The sequence below is a fragment of the Hippoglossus stenolepis genome, chromosome 21 (assembly GCF_022539355.2).
Source record: "Hippoglossus stenolepis isolate QCI-W04-F060 chromosome 21, HSTE1.2, whole genome shotgun sequence".
Taxonomy (NCBI): Eukaryota; Metazoa; Chordata; class Actinopteri; order Pleuronectiformes; family Pleuronectidae; genus Hippoglossus; species Hippoglossus stenolepis.
Genome location: NC_061503.1, coordinates 13,555,158 through 13,578,515, shown reverse-complemented (window position 1 = coordinate 13,578,515; position 23,358 = coordinate 13,555,158). Strand labels below are relative to the sequence as shown.

At 45.0% G+C, this 23,358-nt stretch overlaps 1 protein-coding gene across 29 annotated transcripts in view; it reads right to left on the bottom strand.

The window, feature by feature from the left end:
• The window catches only part of tcf7l2 (transcription factor 7 like 2), an 89,700-nt gene that overhangs the window by 46,760 nt on the left and 19,582 nt on the right, over window positions 1-23,358 (bottom strand). For 19 of the 29 annotated variants that reach the window (XM_035146197.2, XM_047338345.1, XM_035146174.2 and 16 more), the window contains exons 4-5: window positions 11,388-11,489; window positions 4,390-4,449 (exon numbers count right to left, since the gene is read on the bottom strand). In XM_035146197.2, the coding sequence (XP_035002088.1) occupies window positions 4,390-4,449; window positions 11,388-11,489 (162 nt within the window). The remainder of the gene's footprint in view (window positions 1-4,389; window positions 4,450-11,387; window positions 11,490-23,358) is intronic. The other 10 variants (XM_035146200.2, XM_035146199.2, XM_035146183.2 and 7 more) reach the window with 1 other exon arrangement.

Genomic DNA, 23,358 nt, shown 5'->3' with positions numbered 1-23,358 from the left:
GAGGCCACATAGTGATGTGGAGCGTATACTGAAGGATGCAACAATTACTTGTTTGGGGCATCCATGACAGACTGATTATTTATCCCTCTTTTGATTTTTACATCCGCCAAGGAGGTTAAGATTTCACCCGTCCATCGGTTTGATTGTTCGTTAGCAAGATTACAAAAAATCTACAAGACGGATTACCACGAAACTTGGTGGAAGAATGCGGTATGGGTCAGGGAGAACCCCAGTGAATTTAGGTGCAGATCCATTTATTTTTTGGGTTTTAATGTTTGTTAAACATTGCATGATTGGGTGTTTTTCAACATTTTCCTTCATTTCTCAGAGAATATTGAATGGATCTTGATAAAAAAAATCTGTGTTTAAGGGATTGATATTAATGAGCATGTGTAATTTTGATGCATATCCAAATAAAAATCCAGATCTAGTGAATTAAAATGTGGTTTCATACCGGGATTAGCGGATGTACTGCATGTACTCTACTGAATGGCATTCCAGTTGATTGTGTTTTTAAAATGTTTTAAGTGCTCCTTGAATTCTTTATAGGTGATGTGGTAGAAGGTGTAATTATTAGGGCTACGGTTGTTTAAATATTTTGTAACAGGATTCCTGCTTGGTGACAATACAGTAGTGTTTGGAAACCTTCCGACTGACTGAAGTGTTCCAGCTCACATGTACAGCGCATGTTCCTAAAAGCCTAATTACCTCAAGACCAACATCTTCAAGTCAAAAGTCGTGCTGGAGGAAGCATCCTCGCTCCTCTCAGTTTTGCAAGGTGCATTAAGCATCTACTGTCTTGGAACAGCATGTCACCAGTTTATCTGTTGTGAACATTACTTATGCTCAAGTCCCTGATATTAAACAGCTCAAACAAGACATCCAGAGCGCTGCTAACACACTAAGAAGATCAGACGAACCGTTATCCCTCAACTTCCCCACTGCTACTTTCCTCACTTTAACTCTTGTTGTTGTTGTTGTGTCGTAAACTGACAGCTTCCTACATATAGAGAAAGCCAGACTTTTATTTGTTGGCTCAAATACACACAAAAACATGCATGCTCCTCTAGAAAGTAAAACTTTCTTCTACTTCAGAAAGGCTGTCAGATTTAAAGAAGCACAATATTGCAAATACGACCTCACAAGTTCAATATTTTCAACCCACTTTTTTTCGGGGACACTGATTCCATGGTGTTCCACGTGTCTACAGAACATGCATGCAACAATGCCGGTGTGTGCACATGTGCGAGTGTCATAACACTCAGGAGAGTACTCCAAATTCTGCAGGCCACCCCTGGGATATTTACTAAGTCACTTCACCCTGTTCTCACAAGTTCACTTCCAAACTTCCTGGAAAAGAAAGAGCAGATATTTCTGAGGAATAACAAAGAGGGTTAGTGCGAGCAATAACATTGTGTTTAATCCCACACAAATTCTGCCTCGTACCGGAGTGAGAACAGCGAGCCAAAAGGGACTTGCAGCAAAAACAAATTAGCTCTCCCGCAGACGGATGTGTGTTAGCAACGCATAACAACAGAACCCAGAGTCAGAAGTTTGTCTAGTAGGTGGAAAGAAATGCCACAAATTATCTAAACCATGCCTCATCATCCTAAATGTGGGTTAGGTACAAAATAAATAAGTTATCATGTGTTTTTATTCTGCCCCCTTCTTTTTGCTGCGTAGTTCCCCTCCCCTCTGCAGCTTGGTTCAAACTTCCATGCTGCTGCTGAAAAAAAAAAGAGAAAGAGAAACGAGGTCACGGATCGCCTTACTCCAGCCTCCCTCCGTATGGTCAAATCCCCCTCCCCTCCCTCACCTTCCCCTCTCACTCAAAACCTCATTCCTTCACTGTAGCCAAACCCCCCCCACCACCACCACCACCACCACTGCCTCACTCCACGGTTTAGTTTCTTCCCTCCCCACTTCTCCACTTCTCCACACCCACCCCCCACCCTTCCCGTGCCCTCGGCCCAGTGCTAATTGGTAAATCTGTTGAACCATGCCAGCCCCAACAATAAGACACCTGGAGTTCTGTCAAAACAAGTTTCTCAGTGAAACGGCCGTCAGTGTTAATACAGTAGCGCGGGGAGCTGCCGAGTGTGTCGTCGCTCGCTAGGCTGGAGGAAACTTCCCCGTCGGGAGGCGATTTGTCATAAATTTGATTATTTGTCAATATCGTTTCTGAACCTTCGCCCTGGTTCTTTGTGCGAAATGAACTATGATCAAATCACGATTGCCACATCTCTCTAAAGCCTGCCGGGTTAAATTGTTCAAATCCTTTGGCTCAGCGCTCGCCCCGCTGCACGTGCACCGCCGTAAGTCAGATCTAATAAGTTCACATCATCGTATGTAAAGATTTAACCCGACCTGACCTGGCTCTGACTGCCTGTCATCTAAAACTCAGGTCACACCTACGGTACAAGGACACTACATATGTACTATTGTAGACAAAGGTGTGTTTGTATGACACACACACACACACACAGAGATACACACACAGAGAAAGACAGACAGGCACACCCAACAATGATCCTGCCAGACCTTGTCAAACAAGTTCTAGCAAAGGCGCTTGTATAAGAACGAGAGGGGAGGGAGGGAGGGAGGGAGGCAGAAGTTAACACAGGGAGAGGAATGTTTTTGTTATTCTTTTTTTTTTTCACTCCGCCATCATATCATTAGCTGTTTGCACAATCAAGCATGGTTTACCTTCCTTATTTCCCTCTCTTTCTTTTTTTTTTGAAGGACTCGTGTTATTTACCGACAACAAAGGCCCAGCAGAGAGTGAAAAAATCAACAAGCAATTGATTAGTCAAACAATTCAAGTAGGCAAATCCACAGAGCCACAGTCGCCACCTAGGAGATTAATAAGTTCCCCTCTGGGCAGCGTGAAACCAGCCTCTTTCTAGCTTCACAGAGCCTGAACTGACACAAACCTGAAACAAGGCCTGTTGATGGCATCAGCTCCCCAGTAACAATCGAGACTCATTCTACATTCATGTTTCTTTAAATGACAGCTAGCGTTCGAGGGATTTATTAAGAAGTTGCGGCGCTTCTGGACCGTAACTCCGCTCTGAATCAGAAGGGGGCACGAGAAGTGTGTTACCAAGAGACATAAACCGTGTGTGTTATTGCTCCATCTATTTCTTTGTTCTAATATTCAGAGCCAGATGTTGTGGATAAAGAGAACTCTTCAAAACAGCTGCGCAAAGAGACACAAACTCCTGCTGGTGGATTGTCAGTTTATCCAAGCCAAAGTGCATCCACATTTCTGAGACAATGGCACCCCAAACTAAAAAAGGGATGTTTCCATTAAACCAGAACTGTGCAGAAGCCAAGACCCCGTAAGGGAAAAGGACGAACAGAGAAGGGAAAACAGCAGTGGAGAATTGTGTTGAAAGCTGAACAAGAAAACAACATGACTCTGGACTGTGGCCCGGTTCAGACCTGGTGTTAACATCCATCCTGAGATCCGATCACAAGGGGACAACGGTAAGTTCATCTGTTCATACTTGGCACTAAAACGTGTCCTGAATTTGTCTCCTGTCTTCACTTACGATTGGGTCTCACTTCCCTGCTCTATATGCAAATAATCACGGCCGTCATTTGTATTTGCGAAGATCGAATCAAACTTAGCAGGTGTACATGGGTTTTTCAAACTGATTAAAAAGGGGGATTAACTAATTTTCCGTTGCCAGTAGAGGAGTTTGCGTCTGTTTTTTTTTTTCTCCCCCCGCTGCGTCATGTTCGATGTCACAAATGCACAGGAAACGGAGAAGCTCTCTCACCTCGCTGTCTTGCCAATTTGGCACGTTCATCCGGGCGTCACGTTTCCATCGCTGCCAACTGGAGTCAATTAAAACCCATGTCTACTGCTAAATCACTTGACCCGGGAGTGAATGCCAATTGTATCCATTCCCATTGCAGGCCAGATGTGTGAGCGGGTGTTAGTGTGTTTGTTTACCAGCGGAGAAGGGACTTAAGTCAACAGATCCCAGGACGCATGTATGACCTCAACTTAGCGCAGCTCACTTGTGACCGGATCAGTCAGGACAGATGTTAACAGCAGGTCTGAAAGGGGTCCATCTTTGTTTAGCGTTTACAAAACTCCATTAAGCACTTTGGTTCACCACTCTGACACGAATATCCCATCACCTGCATTGTCATTTCATAAATTAAAAAGCACATCAGCATCAAAGCAGCAGCACGGAATCAGCACAAAGCACAACACAGCATGATTATCATCAGCAACAGCAGGATTTAGTTTATTTTTTTTTTTCATTCATTATTTTCTTTGTTTCAAATCATCAATTATCAGTGGTTAATTTGTGTGTGGAATCAATCAAAAAGAAATAAGATGTAAGATATTTTTGGAATTCAAAGGTCTCTCACCAAATGAAATTGGTGAAGGCTCAGATCTGACTGTCCGGGGAATTCCCAGCAGAAGGGCCCCTGAAAGGCAAAGATGGACGGTCCCAAGTCACACAATTATATCAGCTCTCCATCTCTCACACATCTGCACACAATCCCAGCCAACCAGGTTCTATGCAAAAGCAACATGCTCTCTCAGGAAATAATGCATCCCCTGGCTTTTAAGTTATTTAAACTACCACCTCATCTCTGCTGGCTCAGCTCTCCCCCAGGTGCATGTTCGGCCCCATTATTACTAATTTTACACAGAGAGAATAGGAGAACACCAGCTCTGAACTGGTGGACGTGGCTGCTGGTACTGGCTGGCTGGTTGTTAGAACAGTATTTCACTTTAGTACAACAGTTAACCTCCTTAGCATCCAAACCTTCACAGATGTTCGGGAGCAATCAGCTGCTCTGGGGATCCTCCGTCACTAGCAAGGAAGTGAGATCAAGCAACAGAGAGGGTGAGTGCCAGGGTCATGTTCTGGATATTAGTGCTGTTAAAAGACATGTTATAAAATAGGTTTTAAATAAAAGCAAGAAAGTGTGATGGCTACAGGTCCCCAGAGCAGTCATTTCTTATATCACTACAGTTGTAATTGAGAACTGCCTCGTCTCGTCTTTCCTCCCTGTTTAAAAAAGTATCTTGGGCATTCAGAGGTTTACCCGATCCAGATTTGTATCTACTGCCCTAACAGCAAAAATAAATAAATAAATCTGATCTCTTTGATAGATGCCTGGACATGACAGAGGACAGGAAAGGAAGAAGGTAGAGGGAGATATAGATTTCCTAAGGAAGCAAGGACACGGTAGCAGAAGTCTCAGAACATGCAGAGAAAAGCAACAAGGCCTTTAGTTCACTGAAGGGCACCAGTGCATAAAAAGCTACTGTGCAGATCGCTTTCTCTGCACCAAGATCACTGGGTTCTATTTGTACTTGTGCTTGAACCTGGGGCGAGCGAGATAACTTTTCATAACACTGTGGTTATTGGTGAAACACACCAACCACACACACACACACACACACACACACACACACTTACAGATACAAATATGTATTATCCTTTTAAATGTGCGTGTCCAACACAGAGTCACACATTCCCTGGGGTAGCTCAAGTTCACAGGGGTTATGCATCGGTCAAATACCACAGCAAGGAAAAAAAGACGACAATGCCCCTCCAGCTATTCACACGCACAGAAACACAGAGGGACAATACAAAAAGCTGCCATTCACATCCCCTACAATCAGATGTTGTAATGCTCCTTTACAACGATCTTCACAAATTCAATATACACATGCGACGGAGAAATGTGCAACGTTCGGCATTCTGAATTCTGGTCGGTTTGCCCTCACCATTAGAATCGTCATTAAACTCAACTGGGGGTTTTAACTTTAAAATGTTACGGTTCTTCTGTTGAGTTCATAAAGGAGTGTGAAGACTCTTCAGTCACTGCTGTGGTATTGTTGCTAACTGAGTCAACACTGAGTGGATTGTCTGCGGGAACGAGCGGCCGCCCAGACTGCCGGACAGATAGAATGACTGAGGTGCTCTCATTTTCATTGTCACGGTTCCCGGGGCCTGACGCCACGTCTCGACGGCCTCGGATTTTGGCCAGAGCGGATGATGTAAGTTTGAACCCTTGAACAAACGTCTTGTCTGGGGAGGACTGCGAGAGACAGCTGACAGGCACGGCGGTCGCTAACTGTGGCTATCTGAGGTTTGGATCACGCGCCTAAGAGAGCCCGGGCGAAAGAGATAAAATCTTCAATTGTGGTAGATGCAAATTTAAATTTACATACCAATACAAATCACGATAAGGGGCGAATGTCTGTTATGTTACACAATCCTAAATGCAAATAGCGTTTTGCAACTCTAGATCCGAAAGTAATAAATGTGAGATATATGAGATATGAGCTTCGTCTTGCAGCAGAGGTGACGGATGGCTGGAGGGATGGATGCACAGAAAGAAGACAAAAAGGAGGGGGAGAGGTTATTTGGAAAAAGGCTTGAAATGCAGAGGGAATGAGCAGCTTAAGGTCGGCGGGATAGAAAGAGCCCTCTAGGTAAAGCCGATGGACGGTGTGTGGGTGGTGCTTGCTGACCATGGGGTCGCTCATTAACAGCTGAGGAGGCCAGGCCTCCCAGAGTCCTGAGCAATTGTTTGGCCAGCCCAGGTGCACAGCCCATTCAGACCACAGGAAGCCCCTTTTATCCCTGTTCCTCCAAAATGGACAGAGAAGCAGTCAAGGAGGGTGAATGTGATCCGGGCTCTGTCTTTTTCTAACACTGACCTAGAGTAGCAGTCGCATGTGGGGATCCGCAGAGTTATTGTGGCATGTCTTTTCTGAACGCTCGGCTAAAATGCTGAAAAATGTTCCGTTTTTAACTTTGTATCAAAAACATATTGGCCCTTTCACACAGCCCCTTCCCAGTGCACATTCTTCAGGAGGAACAAGTGAGAGTGAATGGGAATAAAATCAGCATGTTCAGTCGTTGTAAAGGCTCAGGTGGGAGGTCTTCAGGCCGTAAAAATGGCCAGATTCCATCACTTCCTCCACACTAATTACCATACACTTGGAGCAAGTGCCCTCCCTCTCTTCATCCCTGAGCCCATGCTTCACTACCTCTGACACACACACACACACGCACGCACGCACACACAGGCACACACAATAACAACACAGTGAGCCACAGTTGGGAAATGGTTAACACTCCAGCCGTCCCCTGCTGCCAGTGAAAGCCCACAAAACAATGGAGACATTGTTCGGCCAGGGCTCTGCTCTAGACTCTGAGGCTGTGTGTGTGTCTGTGTGTGTGCGTGTGTATTTACTTGAATGTCAGTAAAGTAATTTTTGTGTGTAGGCTCTTCACATGTGCATGTTTCTGCCCCAGTTCCCAGAATGGCCAATTCAGCAAAAAAAATGAATTGCTTTTATATCTCATTCTGGAGTTTCTGTTCTTTTTATGAAATTGAAAAAAAGAAAAAGGTTGATCAAATAAGATGAGACACCTTTCAGCCAAATTATGTCATGACATTACCAACACGAGCCTGGACTCCTGCTGAGTCCTTTGCTGCACCGCTGTTGATGCTATCGCACATAAAGTGGTGGTTTTACAAAACAATCGGGTGTGTTATGTTGTGGGGTTAATGCAATAACCACAGTCTAAATTACAGTCAAAAACACACACATCACTTCGGAAATTCATCCACCAGCTGCAAAGTATCCGCAGACGCTCCTCGAGTCTAACACGTCAAATTAAACCATCACAACAAAATGCAAGTTGACAAAGTGCGAACTGCTTATGATCTTTCCCTCAGGAGCTTTGTGAGGCATACGAGTGTTTGTGGGAGTCTGTCCCTCAAAAAAAATATACATCAATAGGTGGATAAATATTGAATAACTTTCAGCCAATGGCATAAAAGTTCAGCAGCGGCAGGTTTCCAGGCTGCCTGCGGGGCGGTCAGCAACTTCAAAAGGTCCAGCGTGGCCCCCTTTGAGGGCATGATAAACAGGGGCATTCAGCGTGCCCTCAGAAAAACCAGCCTGCGCGAGGTCACTTCCTCTTTTCTCGGGCCGATCCTCTAGTATATTCCACCTCGGCTGAGCCCTGCAGCCAGAACTGCCTGTCTGTATCTACGTCCCTGTCTGTCTGTCTCCTCTCCTCCGTCCTTCTCCTCCTTGGCCACAACTTTCTAACAGACTGTATCTGCAGCCATCTATCTCCCTCCCTCTATCTCTCACTGCCTTTCTATTGTTGTTTCAACGGCGTCAGGGTCACTCAGGGCCCAGATCGCCGTTATCTGGCAGGCCAATCGACGGCGTCTTATCGGCGCCTATGCAGACTGCTCGCGCTGCAGACGGGGAGAGGTCAAGGTGCCTGAGTGTTTCGTCGCATTTGTAAACAAAAAGAAACCAGCGTTTACAGCCCAATTTATTGATAAGGGGATCACGTACTGGAACACGCAGGCAGACATCTTGTAGTAAAAAAGAAAAAAGCTTGAGTGATTGAGTGACACCGGCGGGAGTCCGTGTGGGGTTATCATTGGCATTCACAATGCTGTCCAGAGTAATCTGTCTTTTCTATATGTACGACAGCCGGTATGATGCAAACCAGGGAAACATTCAATCGCACTTCCTTCTCAGTCAGAGGTGGATGCCGGAGCAGGATGGAAGGAGCGCCAACAATACAAGCTGCATTTCACATTCAATTTCATCACTTGTGCTAACAGCGAATTGTGTGCCTATGCAGTGATGCTGCAATGCCTCTGATCTTAGCAGCCTGTGTACTCTATCAAACAGATCACACTAGGGCTGGGCAATATGACCACAAATATTACAATATATTCCCTCATATTGATCAGTGTCAGTGCTAATCACGATGCACGTTTAACAGCGCTCCCACTGCTGCGCTCGGCTGTTTGCCTCCTCTCTCTGCTCAGAACGCAGAGGGTTTAAGTTTCAGATCCTGAGATATTCATCGCCACATCCAACTGTTTTCTTGACCTCACAAAGACGTCTTTAAGTCTCTTAACTTCATTAGTTTCTTAGGTTTTGCTGAAATTGCCTCATCGTCTGTGGTCAGGAACTTGAAATCCCAATCATGACCAAATCAAGTACGTCATTCCCCTACCCGTCTGTGCAGAAATCCAATAATGGATTAAGTAAAATTGTGTTTCAGTTTAACCTTACCATTAATGTAATATAGATATTTCATATTCATATTAACGAAAACATAAAAGCATCAGCATCGTCCACTTACTGTTAACCACTGTAGCATTAAACTGAGCCTTAGGTTTATCTTGCCTCACAAACTTGTACTTTTCCATTTGAGGGAAGTCAATTTTGTATGTTGCCATTTTTTAAACAAACATGTTCACTTTAACATCTCACTAATCTGCCATAATTCACCAGATTTTGTTTTATCTCATGTAACTCAATAACTACAGCCACATCATTTTCTAATACTGGATGGGTATATATACACTTCAGCCAAGCAAGCCTATTTTTTTCAATTTGACTGCTTGTCCATCTTTGTTGTTTCAAGTCTGTTTTTCGCCCCGTAGCCAGTTTTTCTGTTTTGTGTTGAGTTGAGCTGGTGCAGCCTGTTTGTTCCGAGCCTGTGAGGCTGTGAACCTCACTGTTTGCACTGCAACTGTCTGTGTACATTGTGACGAACACGTCCTTACGTTTTCTGTCTCAAATATAACATTCAAGAGTATGTTGTTTTAGTTACAGTTCATTTACCACCCAAGGCACCATTAAGTAATCAAAACAAATGTGTCTATAACAACAGAGATGAATATAAAAATGGGTTATGCCATTACTCGTGCGTTCTAGAGTTGCAGCTGCAGCCATTACACTTAACTTATGCTCCAAAACTTCCTTTAAGACTCAATCGTGTAACAGGAGTTTCGATGGAGTATTTACAGCCACATGACTCATAGCAGGATAAAACCTCAAGTATTTACCTGCAGCTTTTGCTTCCTACAACCAGTTTAATGACTTCATAGGAGCTGGGACTCTTTCAGCGTCTCCTAAAATAACAGAGTACGAAGAGGCCCCTGAACTCTTCGGTATAAAAATAACAGCAGCATCACAGGGGAAGATAAGGAGGGCTTTAGCTGGGCTTGTTTTGTTCAGAATAACACTTGTCAACGCTCGTGCTTTGTCTTAAATACAACTTTTGACAAGGTTTCTGTTTGGTATAAACAACCTTGTCGACTCCTGCTATTTTGAGATGTGCTTAAATTAAATGGACAAAATAGCAAGGAGGCTTTGGCTCGCCAACTGTTTTTTTTTGTTTCATTTTGTCAGACCATAAAAGCATCTGAGATGATCAAATGTCAAATGGGACTCAGGGATATGCTGTTTCTTGATAGAGTAATTTTTCGCTGTAAAAATCGTAACTACTTTCTGTGAGAGCTCTGGAGCCATGATGTCAATTAACCGCAGTGTGCCCATGTACCGAGTACATAAACAAAAAAGGGTCAGCTGTGTATTATCATCTCCAGCACTGCACTTTCACCACTGGAGTTACAGTATTCATGAGCACACAAACTCGGAAGGCTCCTCCATCTAAAATCGTTACATGTTCTACAAATTTTCATTTTCAGAACAATATGTAGAAGATGCACGACTCCAAGACAAAAGTAGCAACTGTGCCAATAATGGCCGAGGGCATTCGTGGTCACCTCATTAATTCTGCTCAGTCCCCACTCTCATTGATTTTCCTGCGCTCGCTAACCCCGTGACCACATACGCACACCTCCCTATGTTCAACCTTTCCGCTGACCTTGTGAAAACTTTATGCCTGTGGCTAACTGCTAAGTTCATATTCAAGTGTTCCTTCTAGAGCTGCTGCTATCCTCTTAGATATTGACATGCCTGGGGTGGACGCTCCGTTACGTGCATGCGCTGCGTATGCCCCTATGGCTGTCCAGCCGACTCTCCTGGCAGAGTACTCCTCCAACTCCATGGATAGGCTAATCAATGCTGAAGGAACACCCACACTTTCCTCAAAGACAATACCGTGGCATTCCAGCATTAGCTCTGAGCTGGGAGTTATCATTGACTCTGGGATTAGCGGCGACGTGGCCGTCCAAAGAATAACTGCTCCACCTGCCACAATGGCAGCCCCCTGCACCATTGACCTCCGGATCATTAACAGACAAAGACTCTACTTTCTGCAATATACAAAACTTTCATTCTCAAAATTTGCCCGTCTAAAGCAAGAAGTTTACATAAAACTTGACTGGAGCTTGTTAGTGACTGTGATTTAAGGGTAAATGCAAACAAATGTGCATTTTTCCTATTAAAACATCCATTCACGGGGAAAAGGGAAGGGCCTTAACCCTGAAGACGTTTTCAGGATGGATGAAAGAAGCAGAGAAGGGTTTGTTTGTTTTCTCTCTGTCATGAACAAGGGAAGAAGAGCTGGTGAAAGAGGAAAAGTACCGAGCAGAGTGTTACTTACAACGATGTGTGCCGGTGACGGGGACCTGGCATCTTTAAGTGCTTGTCTACTTTGAAGACCTCCTTGTTGAACATCTAGCAGGGGCCATTTCATCTGTAGGTACTGAATGGTAGAAAGGAAACAGAATGGAAAGAAAGAAAAGAAAACATGTTAACAATGCAGAAAGCAAAAACCAAAAGAACAAATTAAAAGTAAGACAAAAAAAGGGAGACGACATTTCTTGACGGGGTGTATGGGTGTGGAGACTCAAAAACATGGAAAAGCAAAGAAAAGATCTTAAGGCGGGTGGTGGATGGGATGAAGATCGCCTCAAGAATGCATCTGCGAGTCCAGCAGGAGGACACACAATGGTTGTGTAAATGACACATTATTTCCACAGAAATATACAACAAGCTGTTTAAGGAACCAGGCTCATTCACAGTGAAGGAAAAAACTATTTTAGTTTTTCTAAAGTGGCTGGGGAGTGGATTTCATTAGGTCACTGATTCAGAGCTGGGGGAGGGCAGTGGCTTGGGGAAGTACTGTAGAGAGCTTACGGCTTTAAGATGACCTAATGTCATGAATATGACTGTTGTCACAGTTTTATTGGAGCCCATAAAGAGGTTAAAGCGTGGCGTCTCACCACGCTTCTCTGAGGCTAAACCTCCTGACTGCCCCATAAATGATTGACTTGGCCCCTATCAGAAGTCTCTCTTTTTCTTTTTCTCCACCCTCTCTCTCTCCGTGTATCTCTCTCACTCACACACATAAGCACAGGAGAACAGATAAGCAGAAAACAAGGGTCATGAGAAACATCTGTCTGTTATAAACTGGGTGGAGTCTTTTTTAATTTGATGACATGTGCTGTGTTGACTGTTCTACAAAAAAGGATTTACTTTGTACCTGCTTAAAAGGAGCAGAAAAGGCTCTTGAATTCTTCTTTGAGTATTCAACCATAATAAAACATGACAAATAATAATAAGAAAAATACTTTGCCCACATTCTAATGGAAAATACTCAGTGGCCATCGAGCAAATTCTCTGTGGGTTTTAGCCACTGACAGCCAAGTGTTGACCTTCATACAGTATGTGGTCCAAACTCTGCTTATCAATGTCACAGCCACCCAGTTTGAGGGGAGAGAGGTCACAGCAGCTGTTTCAACTCGGAGGCCTTTGGAATAGCTTCGGCTCTAAGAGGTGAAGGGTCTAGAAAAATGTGGAAAGGACAAACTTGTGTGGAACTTAATATCAGGGGCAACTGCTATAAATGGTGTAAAACCAAAAGACCTTTGGAAAAACCATTTGCTCCACGCCTCCAGCTTGGGAGTACAACACGTGGATAGCAGTTTAAAAAATGCATGAATCCTAATGAAATCCTAATTTTGACAATAAAAGGTGTGGATGATTTCAAACAAAAGAAGAGGAACACAGATAGGATCAAGCATTGGTTCTGGCTAGTTAACACAGAGGAAGCTAACCCTTGTTGCCACATATATCTCCAAAGCAAATTCAGTGTTTTTAAAAAAGGGTAAAGGGGGTAAATCCAGTATTAATGTACTTGGACTTGGATCTATGCATGTGATGCCTTTGTTGTTTCACTTCAAGATGCTGTCTGACTAGTAATAAACTGTATTTCATGACATAAAACCAAAGAGTTTGATGCAATCCTGTAACATTTCATAATCATCTCACCATAACTATTGGCCCAGAGCCCAGGATCCCACTAACCCTAACCCCCACAATTTTGGCACTGGGTGTGTTATGAATTACAACCACTCGGTGCAACCATGGTCCAGTCCTCTAACCCTGTCTATGAAGTGCTGAGGGAAATTTAAAAAATCTTCTATATAGAGGTGCAGGTACATTTATTTGTATGAATGTCCAAAGTGTGTGTTTGTGTAGTGCTTGTCAGAGAGTGTGTCGTGACCCTTCCTGATACCATGTCTAATTCAGCGGCTTTGTCCCTCCCTCTCAAATCACACACACGTAAGCAGAGTAAAAACAGATAAGCAGAAACAAGGGTCATGAGAAACATCTGTCTGCTATAAACTGGGTGGAGTACTTTTTTAATTTAATGACATGTGCCGTGTGGACTGTTTTACCTCAAATGGCCAGCGTTATACCTTTTGAGATGAGCAGGGAAAAGCTCTCATCGTCTTCCATTAATTCAACCATAACAAAACATGACAAATAATCAAAAATTTTGCGAAAATACTGCGAATAATATCCTGCCCGATGTTGACCTTCATGCAGTATGTGGTCCAAACTCTGCTTATCAATGGCACAGCCACCCAGTTTGAGGGGAGAGAGGTCACAGCAGCTGTTTCAACTCGGAGGCCTTTGGAATAGCTTCGGCTCTAAGAGGTGAAGGGTCTAGAAACATTTGGAAAGGACCTTAAAACTAACAAAAGTTTTGCTGTGTTATAAATAACAACCACTCAATGCAACCATGGTCCAGTCCTATAACACAGTCTATACATCTCCCTATGAAGACATCCCCTGTATGGAGATGCAGGTCCATTAATTCAATTTCTTTGTGCTGCCATCCAGCAAGGGTGACCACTAGTTTGTATGCATGTCTGAGTGTGTGTGTGTGTGTGTGTGTGTGTGTGTGTGTGTGTGTGTGTGTGTGTGTGTGTGTGTGTGTGTGTGTGTCAGTGCTGGTCAGAGAGTGAGTGTGTCGCGACCCTTCCTGAGACTGTGTCTAAATCAGTGGTAATTAGCGAAAAGTTCACTGTGGGGTGCCTGCCAGTGGTAGACGCTGGAGGGAGTTATTGACTCCTTGTCCTCGGTTACAGCCCCTGCAAGGAAAAAAAATCTGCTTGCTGCCTGGTCTTTCTCCACCGCTACCACTCATTTATGACCCCAAGACGACTTTTACTGCTAAAAAAACTGGGTTTGTTTATGCTTGTTTGTATGTCCTGAGAGTGGAAAAGGGAAAGGTTGTAAAAACTCCAGAGTTGAGGTCTTGTGGGTTTTTTATGGACCCCCCACACTGGTTATTAATTGCCATGAAGGGGCGCGAGGAGGAGGAGGAGAGGGGGGCCGTGTTGTAACAGTAAAAGAGGAGGACGAGGGTGACAGTGCCGCTGTCATGTATGAGCTAGTAATTTAAGACGGTGTTCATTGACACCAGAGGAACCAGTGCTGAAGACAAGTGGGGGTTGGGGGGGTTGTGAATGTAGTCCATGAGAAAGTCCTGCCATTGCATGTGCACACATGCTCACAAATGCAAATATTCAGACACAGCTGCAGCTGGCAGAGGGGTCGAGAGGACATTCTGAGGAGGTGGGTAAGGAGCGTGAAGGTGACACCCCTGACTGTGGCAGTGGGGTAGAGAGACTTTTGAAAGACTGCGGAGCGAAGGAGGGTGCCGGAGCGCATGCCCTGACAAGTGGCTCCTCTTCAGCCCTGCTATTGCAAATGTTCTCACACACTAATCTCTCCAGCAGGTTTTACAAGCATGCCAAGGAAAACGGAGCCCTGGCAAGCTCTGGGCTTTCCGACCACCCCCTTCTTGGCCTCCTTCCTCTTTCTGGTTCTCGCGTTCCCTCCACCCTCCCGTCTGCCCTGCTAACGGACACACCGCCTGGGCTTGAGTAGGCCCATGGCCTCTGACCCCTCTCCACTGCTCAAAGCCCCTCCCTCTTCCCCACTCTGCGACCTGAAAACTCTCCTGCTATGAGGGGGCCCCCCGGGTAACTCAAGAGCCATTCCAATGTGACAAATTGCTCTGGAGTTCCAGGATAACTCTCTCTTCCCCTCCGTAACTCTTCCTGCCCCCCCTCCCACACACAAACACTAACCAGCCCCCCTTGACAGACCCACCCTGGAAGAGCCACCCAGCGGTTGAGCTCCGACACCCGGTTGTGTGGCAGACTTCTCCTTCTCCCCCCTGCTCCGTTCTCTTCCCCAACCCTGCGCCCCTCCTCGCCTGGCCAGTCCCACAATGGGAGCTGAATGACTCAATTGTCTCTGATGAAGTGAAAGACAAGGGAGTCCTCTAAATCCTTACAGAGGGATGAACTCACTCTCACTGTCCTGATTTCCCTGTCAACTACTGCGTTCCCAAGCACAACGAGGGGGTTGGTGGTGGGGGCTGTTTGCAAGGGCTTAAACAATTATTAGTTTCATTATTGATTATTTTGTCCCATTTGATTTGTCTATAAAATCAGTAGGCCTATGCAAATAAAAAGAGCCCAACGTCCCGAGGTGATGTCTTTAAATTATTTGTGATCCAAAACCCAAATATAATCCATTGCCAACATTCATGATTTAATACATTTATTGATGATTAATTATCCATTGATTCATTAATATCTAAGCTGTTTAATCATGGTTTTGCTATTATACTATTTTTGAGCATGGCACTTCCTTCTTGCATGCTGGACCACTCAGCCCATACATGAGTGACTCCTGCTGCACCAGGGTTTGGCATGTTATGAGCTACATGTTAACCCAGATCCACACCGACTGTCATTGCAGTTAAAAAAAAAAGAAGCTGGGGCCCGGGTCCAGGTGTCACTCCTCGTGGCACAGGAGAAGCAGGTTGAAGACAAATGGAAGGGCAATCCCAAGCACTCACACATCATCCTCACACGTCCACACACCAGCTTTCCACCACTGTTGTTACTAATTCAACAAGCAGCAACAGAAGCAATTTGACCTAAAACACTACTTCCTGGTACTGCTGCTAGACTCTGATCTTCCAAAATAAACCATTTTTTCCACATCCCATCAAACATTAACCAAACGTCAATACATGCCATTGACAAAAAAACTGGGAGAAGTCTTGCTCATACATTTTTTAGTGTGAACGACGGACACGGAAAGTGCAGCATTGTTCTGCTTGTTTCTGGTCAACAACCAGCTCCTCCTTCCATCAATCCCCCATCTGATGTATTTATCACATGCGGCCTGGCGGCTGGAGCAGCAGCCACAACACAGCTTGTTCATTTTGTTTTGGATTAAGAGCAGAGGGCTTCGCACCAATCAAACAAACAGAGCTCCTTATGTGCCAATATGGCTCCCAAACACTGGTCCCCTTTCCAGCAAGGGACCAGGGACCACAGATGATGAGGACCACTGGGGCTCCATCAAGCATCCCAGCCATGTGAGGCAGTTCAGGCAAGGAGGGGAGACAGACAGATAGCAGCTTGGGTTTAAAGTCAGCATATGGATGCTGGGTGCTGTTCTACAGAGTCCAGCAGATCTTTAGCCCATCTGTGGCCTCCTCATATCACAGATATGACATAGCTTTACTTGCATATTATCCTCGGTGTGTACATTCACAGAGATCCCCCTCCCCCCAAACATACTGTACATGTACTTACATATGCACACCTGAACAACAATGCTAACCGATATTTGTACATCCTGTGGTCGACAGGCCCGGCAGCTCCTCTGGGAGTGCGCTCAGAGATGGGATTGACAGCTTGCAGATTAAACCAATCAGACTGCTACTATAAAGAGCTTTATTTAAGGCTGAAATGATCAAGGCTAGTAAGAGGAGCCCATTCAAAGCTCTGCGAGTAAACTGCACAGAGCTTAAAAGATTAGTTCATCCAGTTTGACTACAATTTTATCCCTTTAAAAAACGAGAGCCGAGCATATTGTCTTGATCTGTTGCGGATATTGCCTGCAGTCTTTGTCCTCACTCACAGGTGCAAGAGAAGAAGCCAACACGTGGTTGTACAAGCACGTAATTTGTTGAGGAGGGGACGGTAATTTTCTGTAATTGAGGGAGGGAGAAGCTTAATGCAACACAGACCCTTTGAAATCCCCTTGGTTAAAAAACATACTAATAATAAAAGCCACCAGCCCACTCAGACATGTGATACGTTGTTGTGTCTGTTGAAAGAGTTCAGTGTAAACAAATGGATTTGTTTGTTTACCGGCAAGTGAATGGAAGTAGCCCAAAAGAATTTCTCGACAAAACTGGGAGAAAGTTAGCAGACACAAGAGGGCCCATCATGGCAGCTTTGATTCTACTAATGCACATTTTATGAGTAAATATAAAAAAGAAGAAAAAAAACACCCCACCTGCTCTGATAGCCAGAGGCATTTTGCAACCAGGAAAATAAAAGTGGAATGTGGGAAGGCCTGGGGTTTGTGTGCCCTGGGGCGGGAAGGGGTCCGCTGGGCCCAGATTTACTCTAAAGCCAGAACACCTAGGGGGTTCCACTGGCCCTGACAGCACTGAGGCAGCCGACCTGATCCAAAACCTCCCCTCCGCACCTCCTACCCTTACCCCGTTTGCCAACAATCTCCACCTCCACCTCAAACTCCCCTTCTCACTCTTTCTTGCTGAAAAACTCACCCTGACACTCTCATGTAAGCCTTTTTTCCCACATGGAGCATGTTCACGTGACCTCTTCATCCTCTCCACGAAACTCAGACTTTACTCGCCCTTAAAAAGGAGGCTGAAGAAACAGGCTTATGAAATACTGATGTTGAAGACATCTCAGAAAGTGATTATTAAAAAGAGAGAGAATTGCTTGGTTTGGAAAAAGATGTGGTTTGGTGTCTTATTTCCATGAACACTTGACTTTTATCTGGCCTGTTCTGGAAGTTAGTTCCGCTCTTTTAAACACCGGTTCATGAGTGTGGCTTTGCTCTGACACTGTTTGCATAGCAGGTGTGGACAAATGTGCTGTTCAAACACCAGCTGATTGACCGGAAAGTTTTAAACGGTTGCGCAACACATAGCCGACACAAGTTTTTTTGACAACAATCACAGAGCCAAAATTGCTCACTAGACCTAAGTTTAGCAAAAACACAGCTCACTACCTATAATTAAAGTGATTGGATGATGACAGACTCTGGCAGCGATTACACCTGAATGCGCATACACGACAGCATTCTCAAAGGAAGTGTGAGGGTGACATGATTGCAGTCCAAAACACACCAGCTCCTAAACAAGGCTCAGAAAGTAAACACCATTCAATTCTGACTTTTGCACCCCCTCCCCCCGTACCCACTGTCCCTCTCCCTGTGTCATTAAGAGTATCTCTTGGCTGCTCTATAAATAGTGGCAGGGAGGGTGAAGGCCAGCAGGGGCTGGCTAGTCTTCCATCAGCCTCGCTAATGAACAGGCGCTCTGGCACCTTTAGCATCAAGCTCTGCTGCAGAATGCCTCTGCTTTAAGGTGGTTCTCCTGCTTCACAGAGCTGCACTGGCTGCTCTTCTCTGTGCATGATTGTCCCTCTTTCCTTCTCTTCCCTTACTCAGTCACAAATATAATTTGGACTCTTAGGCGGTTTCTTTCACTTCCATAATAAACAAGGTGGGTTAATTGTTATGCAGCTGGAAGCTAGGATTATTGCAATGGTAATATTTACATCCTAATCAATGCATCTTAGATACTCACATTAAGACGACAATTAGAGTTAATTTAAGTGGGATTACAAGTCAATACTCCCTAGTGTGGTTATTATTCTTTGATTTTGTGCTCAAGCTGCAAAGGCTACAAGAATACCGCCTTGTGGTTGTATGCCTACGCCAATCAGTGGTGAACTTGACTTGAGACATGCGATCACCACAGTCTTATCAGGTCATCCTTGAATCCGAGCGAATATTTATGCCAAATTTAAAGACCTTTCCTCAAAGCAATTCTAAGATATCAAATTCAAGAGGCCAAAAAAGTTTGTGAACTTTGACCACCGAAATCTAATCAGTTCATCCTCCAGTCCAAGCAGTGTTCCTGACATATTACGTTCACGAGACTGAAAATAAGTTTTGTGAGTTCACACTGACCTTAAACCACAAAAGTTCATCTGTCAGTCAAAGTGAACATGTTTCGCTCAAGACATTCGCACTTTTTGTTCATGTGTTAATGCTGCTAAATAATGCATGTTTGTATTATGGTGCTGCTTGCCATGAATACTTTCAGTCACCCAAGTAACAGGATATATGTGCTGAGTCAAAGGCAACTGGATTTACTGGTTTTGTCACACGGATGTTTTGCCACTTACCAGTTAAATGAAGGGTGAAACATCGTAAAGGTTAAAACAACAAATCAAGTATTTGTCTACACACTCTACTTGCCTGTTCGTTTTCTTTGTGTTAATGTGTAGGCTACCACACATTTCCCCCCCCCCCCAATGTGTCAACGAGTATGAAACATCATCTTGTGACATTAGATGATTAAACTCTTACTTTACAGTATCTATTATTTGTGTGCATTCTGATATTCTGTGCATTACTGATGGTAATCAGTAGATGAGCCGCATCTAATCGGAAGTAGGCTGCTGGATTGACAGGGCAAAGATCAGGTCCTGGACTTCCCTGGCTAGAGACTCGTACACCCTGACCTACTTAGAGGCTACATGGGGGTGAACAGGCATGTCTGCGGGCCTAGGTGTGTCTGAGCCCCTTATGCAAGGCTAGACCAGAGGCTGGGAGGAGAAGAGGTTGGGCAACTCATACTCTCACAACACGCTTACCGTTGCTTGCAGGAAGCAGGGTTAGGGGTGTGGAGGGCAGAGTTAAAAAGGTGAAAGGCAGATGAGCTTTGCTGAGGGAGAAAAGTAGGCTGATTGCAGCGCCCACGTTCTGCCGGTGAATGCTGTATTTGGTATTGTGCTGGAGGAGAGCTGAACGCTGCCCTTGATGTTGGGCGTCTGGTTTTGTTCTGCGAGAGTTCACTATGAATTAGTTAAACGGTAGACTGGATATAAGGAAGCTATGAAACATGCCTCAGAGGGAGAGAGTGTGTACACTCACAGGCTTCACAGAGACTTCCGATATTCTGAAATCACTACGCGCTATCACACAATTCCACCTACACATATTCATCAATCAGAAAGCATTAAGTCGAAGGCATCACACACAAATACCAACAGGCAATTAATCTTCACAAAAGCATCACATGAATGCAACAAACACTCAGTCTGTTTGGTTTCTCTTTCGTACTTGCACATACACCTTGAAGCAGTTCGACCTCTATATTCATGAGGCCTTCTCCCTCAGCAAGCCTAAAGCCCAGAATTTTAAAGCTTTCAAAACAAATCTCAAATATTGTTTCAGGTGATAGATTTGTAACCCATCCAAGCAGGCTCATCTGTATTAGGTTGAATTTGCTTTTACCTAACCAATGATTGCTGTTACGAAACAGTCTTTGCTATGATATCAAGCAAGGAAGAAGGAAAGAATAAATCTCACACGAGCAATTACATGCACACTCACACAGCAGGGTACTGCCGCTTTGCCACGGTAGCTTAATGAATAAATAAGTAATAAGGGCTTGGTTATTGGAGCTCATTAAAATTGGAGATGCTTCCATGACAATAAGACCTGAGGAAGGTCAGGGGAGGCATCTTTGTGGTTCGGGCCAGAGTGGGTGCCAACACCCCCACCACTCCTGTCCCACCCTAATCTGACCACATTACCGTAAGCGGCTTCATGCTTGTACGCATACAACTGCAAGCACAGGCTTAAAAAAAAAGACACACACACACCTCTCTCATGGTTAATTACCACTTAGCTCAATCGCACAGTGATCCATCCATAAGAGGCACACCCCACACACTCACCCCCGCAACACAAACAGCAGCACACATGCCAATTATTGATGAATCTTTAATACGCCGTTTTACAAAGTCTCCATCTCATTTCCTACCACTGAGCAGATGATCACTCTTCCAATAAGACAAGCAATTTAAATAGAGCTTTTGTCTCTAAAATATTGCATGCACGGGACTGAGAAAGTTATCTTAGCGCAATATCATTGCAAAATTGAAATAAAGTGGCCTGAGCGATTTGGCTAACTTTTTATTTTTTAGTTTGCTCCTCCTGCCTTGCATCCAGCTCTCTATAAAACCCCTGGACAAAAATCCCACACTGCAATAACATGTCAATAATGAGCTGAGGCCATCTATTGATCAGCTTAATTTTGCATCTATTAGCTAGGGAACGGCTTGCTCCGGGGGCGAAGGAAGCCAGGCGCTAACACGCACCGACAGGCTGGATGGAGATCATTACAACTGATGTTCACACACACGCTGTGATTGACATGGAGATAAGGCAGGAGAGAGCCCGGGCTCGCACGCCTCCCCGCACACTAAGCTAATGATACACCAAACGTGAAACGTGTGCTTGGTGTGTGTACTGCCGTGTGTGCCTGTGTGTGTGTGTGCGGTGCAAGCGTCTATCTAGAAACAGAGTTGGAGCAAGAAAAAAAAAAGAGGAGAAGAAAAAGCAGGCCACACGCCTTTGCTAATTGGCACAGTCAGACAGGGAAGCTCATAAAAGACGAAAAAGCATTTAGTGGAGCACCTCAGCTTTCTGCATCGCAGAAGTCTGTGTCATTTAAATACGGTTGACTATACCACAGAAAAACCTGGCTTTGACCTGGAATGACCAATTTCATCTGATACTTCCTTAATTTCGAGAGTTTGCATAATAAACTCAGTTGAGACGCTCATTATGAGAATTGTTTGTTTTCCTGAGAACAAATGAATGCGTACTTTATGTTCCCCGTGTCAACACAGCAACCAAAGCAGCTGAAAAAAGCAAGGAGAAGGTCGTTCTGCCTTTGTGAGCGTTTCCTCTCATTTTCTCACATTCAGAAGAAGTGATGTTGAGAGGATGGATGGATTATTCAAACACAGAGAGAGAGCGTGCAGAAAACAATATGGTGTGTTGCCCTTTTCCTCCAGCTAACCTATCTAGCACCGCTGCGGCAACAGGGCCTGGCTTGGCATTGATGCAACCAGCTGCAATATAGGATGCTGCTGCATGGTATCCACACAGAGGGAAAAGGGATGGAAAGGGCTGGGCACTGGAACTGCACCTATTACCACACCGTCAAAAAGAAACGACTGAATCTTTGTGTACGCCATCTGTATATCTGAGTTTTTACGGGGAGGAGGTCTTGTTTTATGCCAGATAGGTTATATGGAGGTGAGGTCAAAGGCGCTCACACACACACACACACACACACACACACAAAAACACCCTTGGCTGCAAACTGTGTGTTTTTGTCAGCTGAGGGATGCAGCGAAGGGATCGAGGGAGCAGCGGGAGGAGGGAGGGAGGTGAGGGAAGAGGGGGGAGGGGAAAAAAAGCCCTCAGCCAAGCCATCAAGTTGAACATTGAACTTCACAGTAGTAGCTGCCTTTCTATGCCTCTCCTTTTGATGTTACCTCCAAAGCAAAGGATCAAAGGCTTGGAGTGTGGCGTGGGGAAGTCCCAAGCTCTTAGCCTGCCAGCCTGTGATATATGCAAAAGTCTACGCCAAAAGAGAGAGAGTGGGGCCGAGAGAGAGACAGGAAGAAGGAGAGAGCGTGCTCGAGAGGGGTGGGGGGGGGAGAGGAAGCTTGCATGGAATGTGGCTAAACAGTATGTTTTTTGTCTAATGAATGACAAGGGGATGACGCAACCAGCCCCTTGGTTACAGGGTGACGTAGCGCAGGATGAAATGCACACACGTGAGTTTTGGAGAGCAGGCGTTTGACACTGAGAGAGGGCTGGGCATGGAGACAGGGGATGGGACTGAATGGGGCGGAGGTGGGGGGGGATACTGGCGGTGTTTGTTGCCCTCACAACTTCCCCCCCCCCTATCCTCAACCGGCAACGGGGGACAGCCCTCACCCCCATCACGGACCACTTTCGCCTCACACCAACCCCAGGCACCCCCTCCAACATCAAGGGCGCGAGAGGCTGTGTCGTCTCGACATGAATATACAGTGTGCCGTTAAAGCGAGGACAACAGTAAACACAGTGCACATGAAATCCTGGTTGTGTCTCACTGGAGCACAAACACACACACACACTGTGGGCTCAGCTGGGCCAACGAGTGGAGCAGAGGTGTGCTAAAATTGACAAATCTCTGAGAATAACACACACACACACACACACACACACACACACACACACACACACACACACACACACACACACACACACACACACACACACACACACACACACACACACACACACACACACACACACACACACACACACACACACACACACACACACACACACAC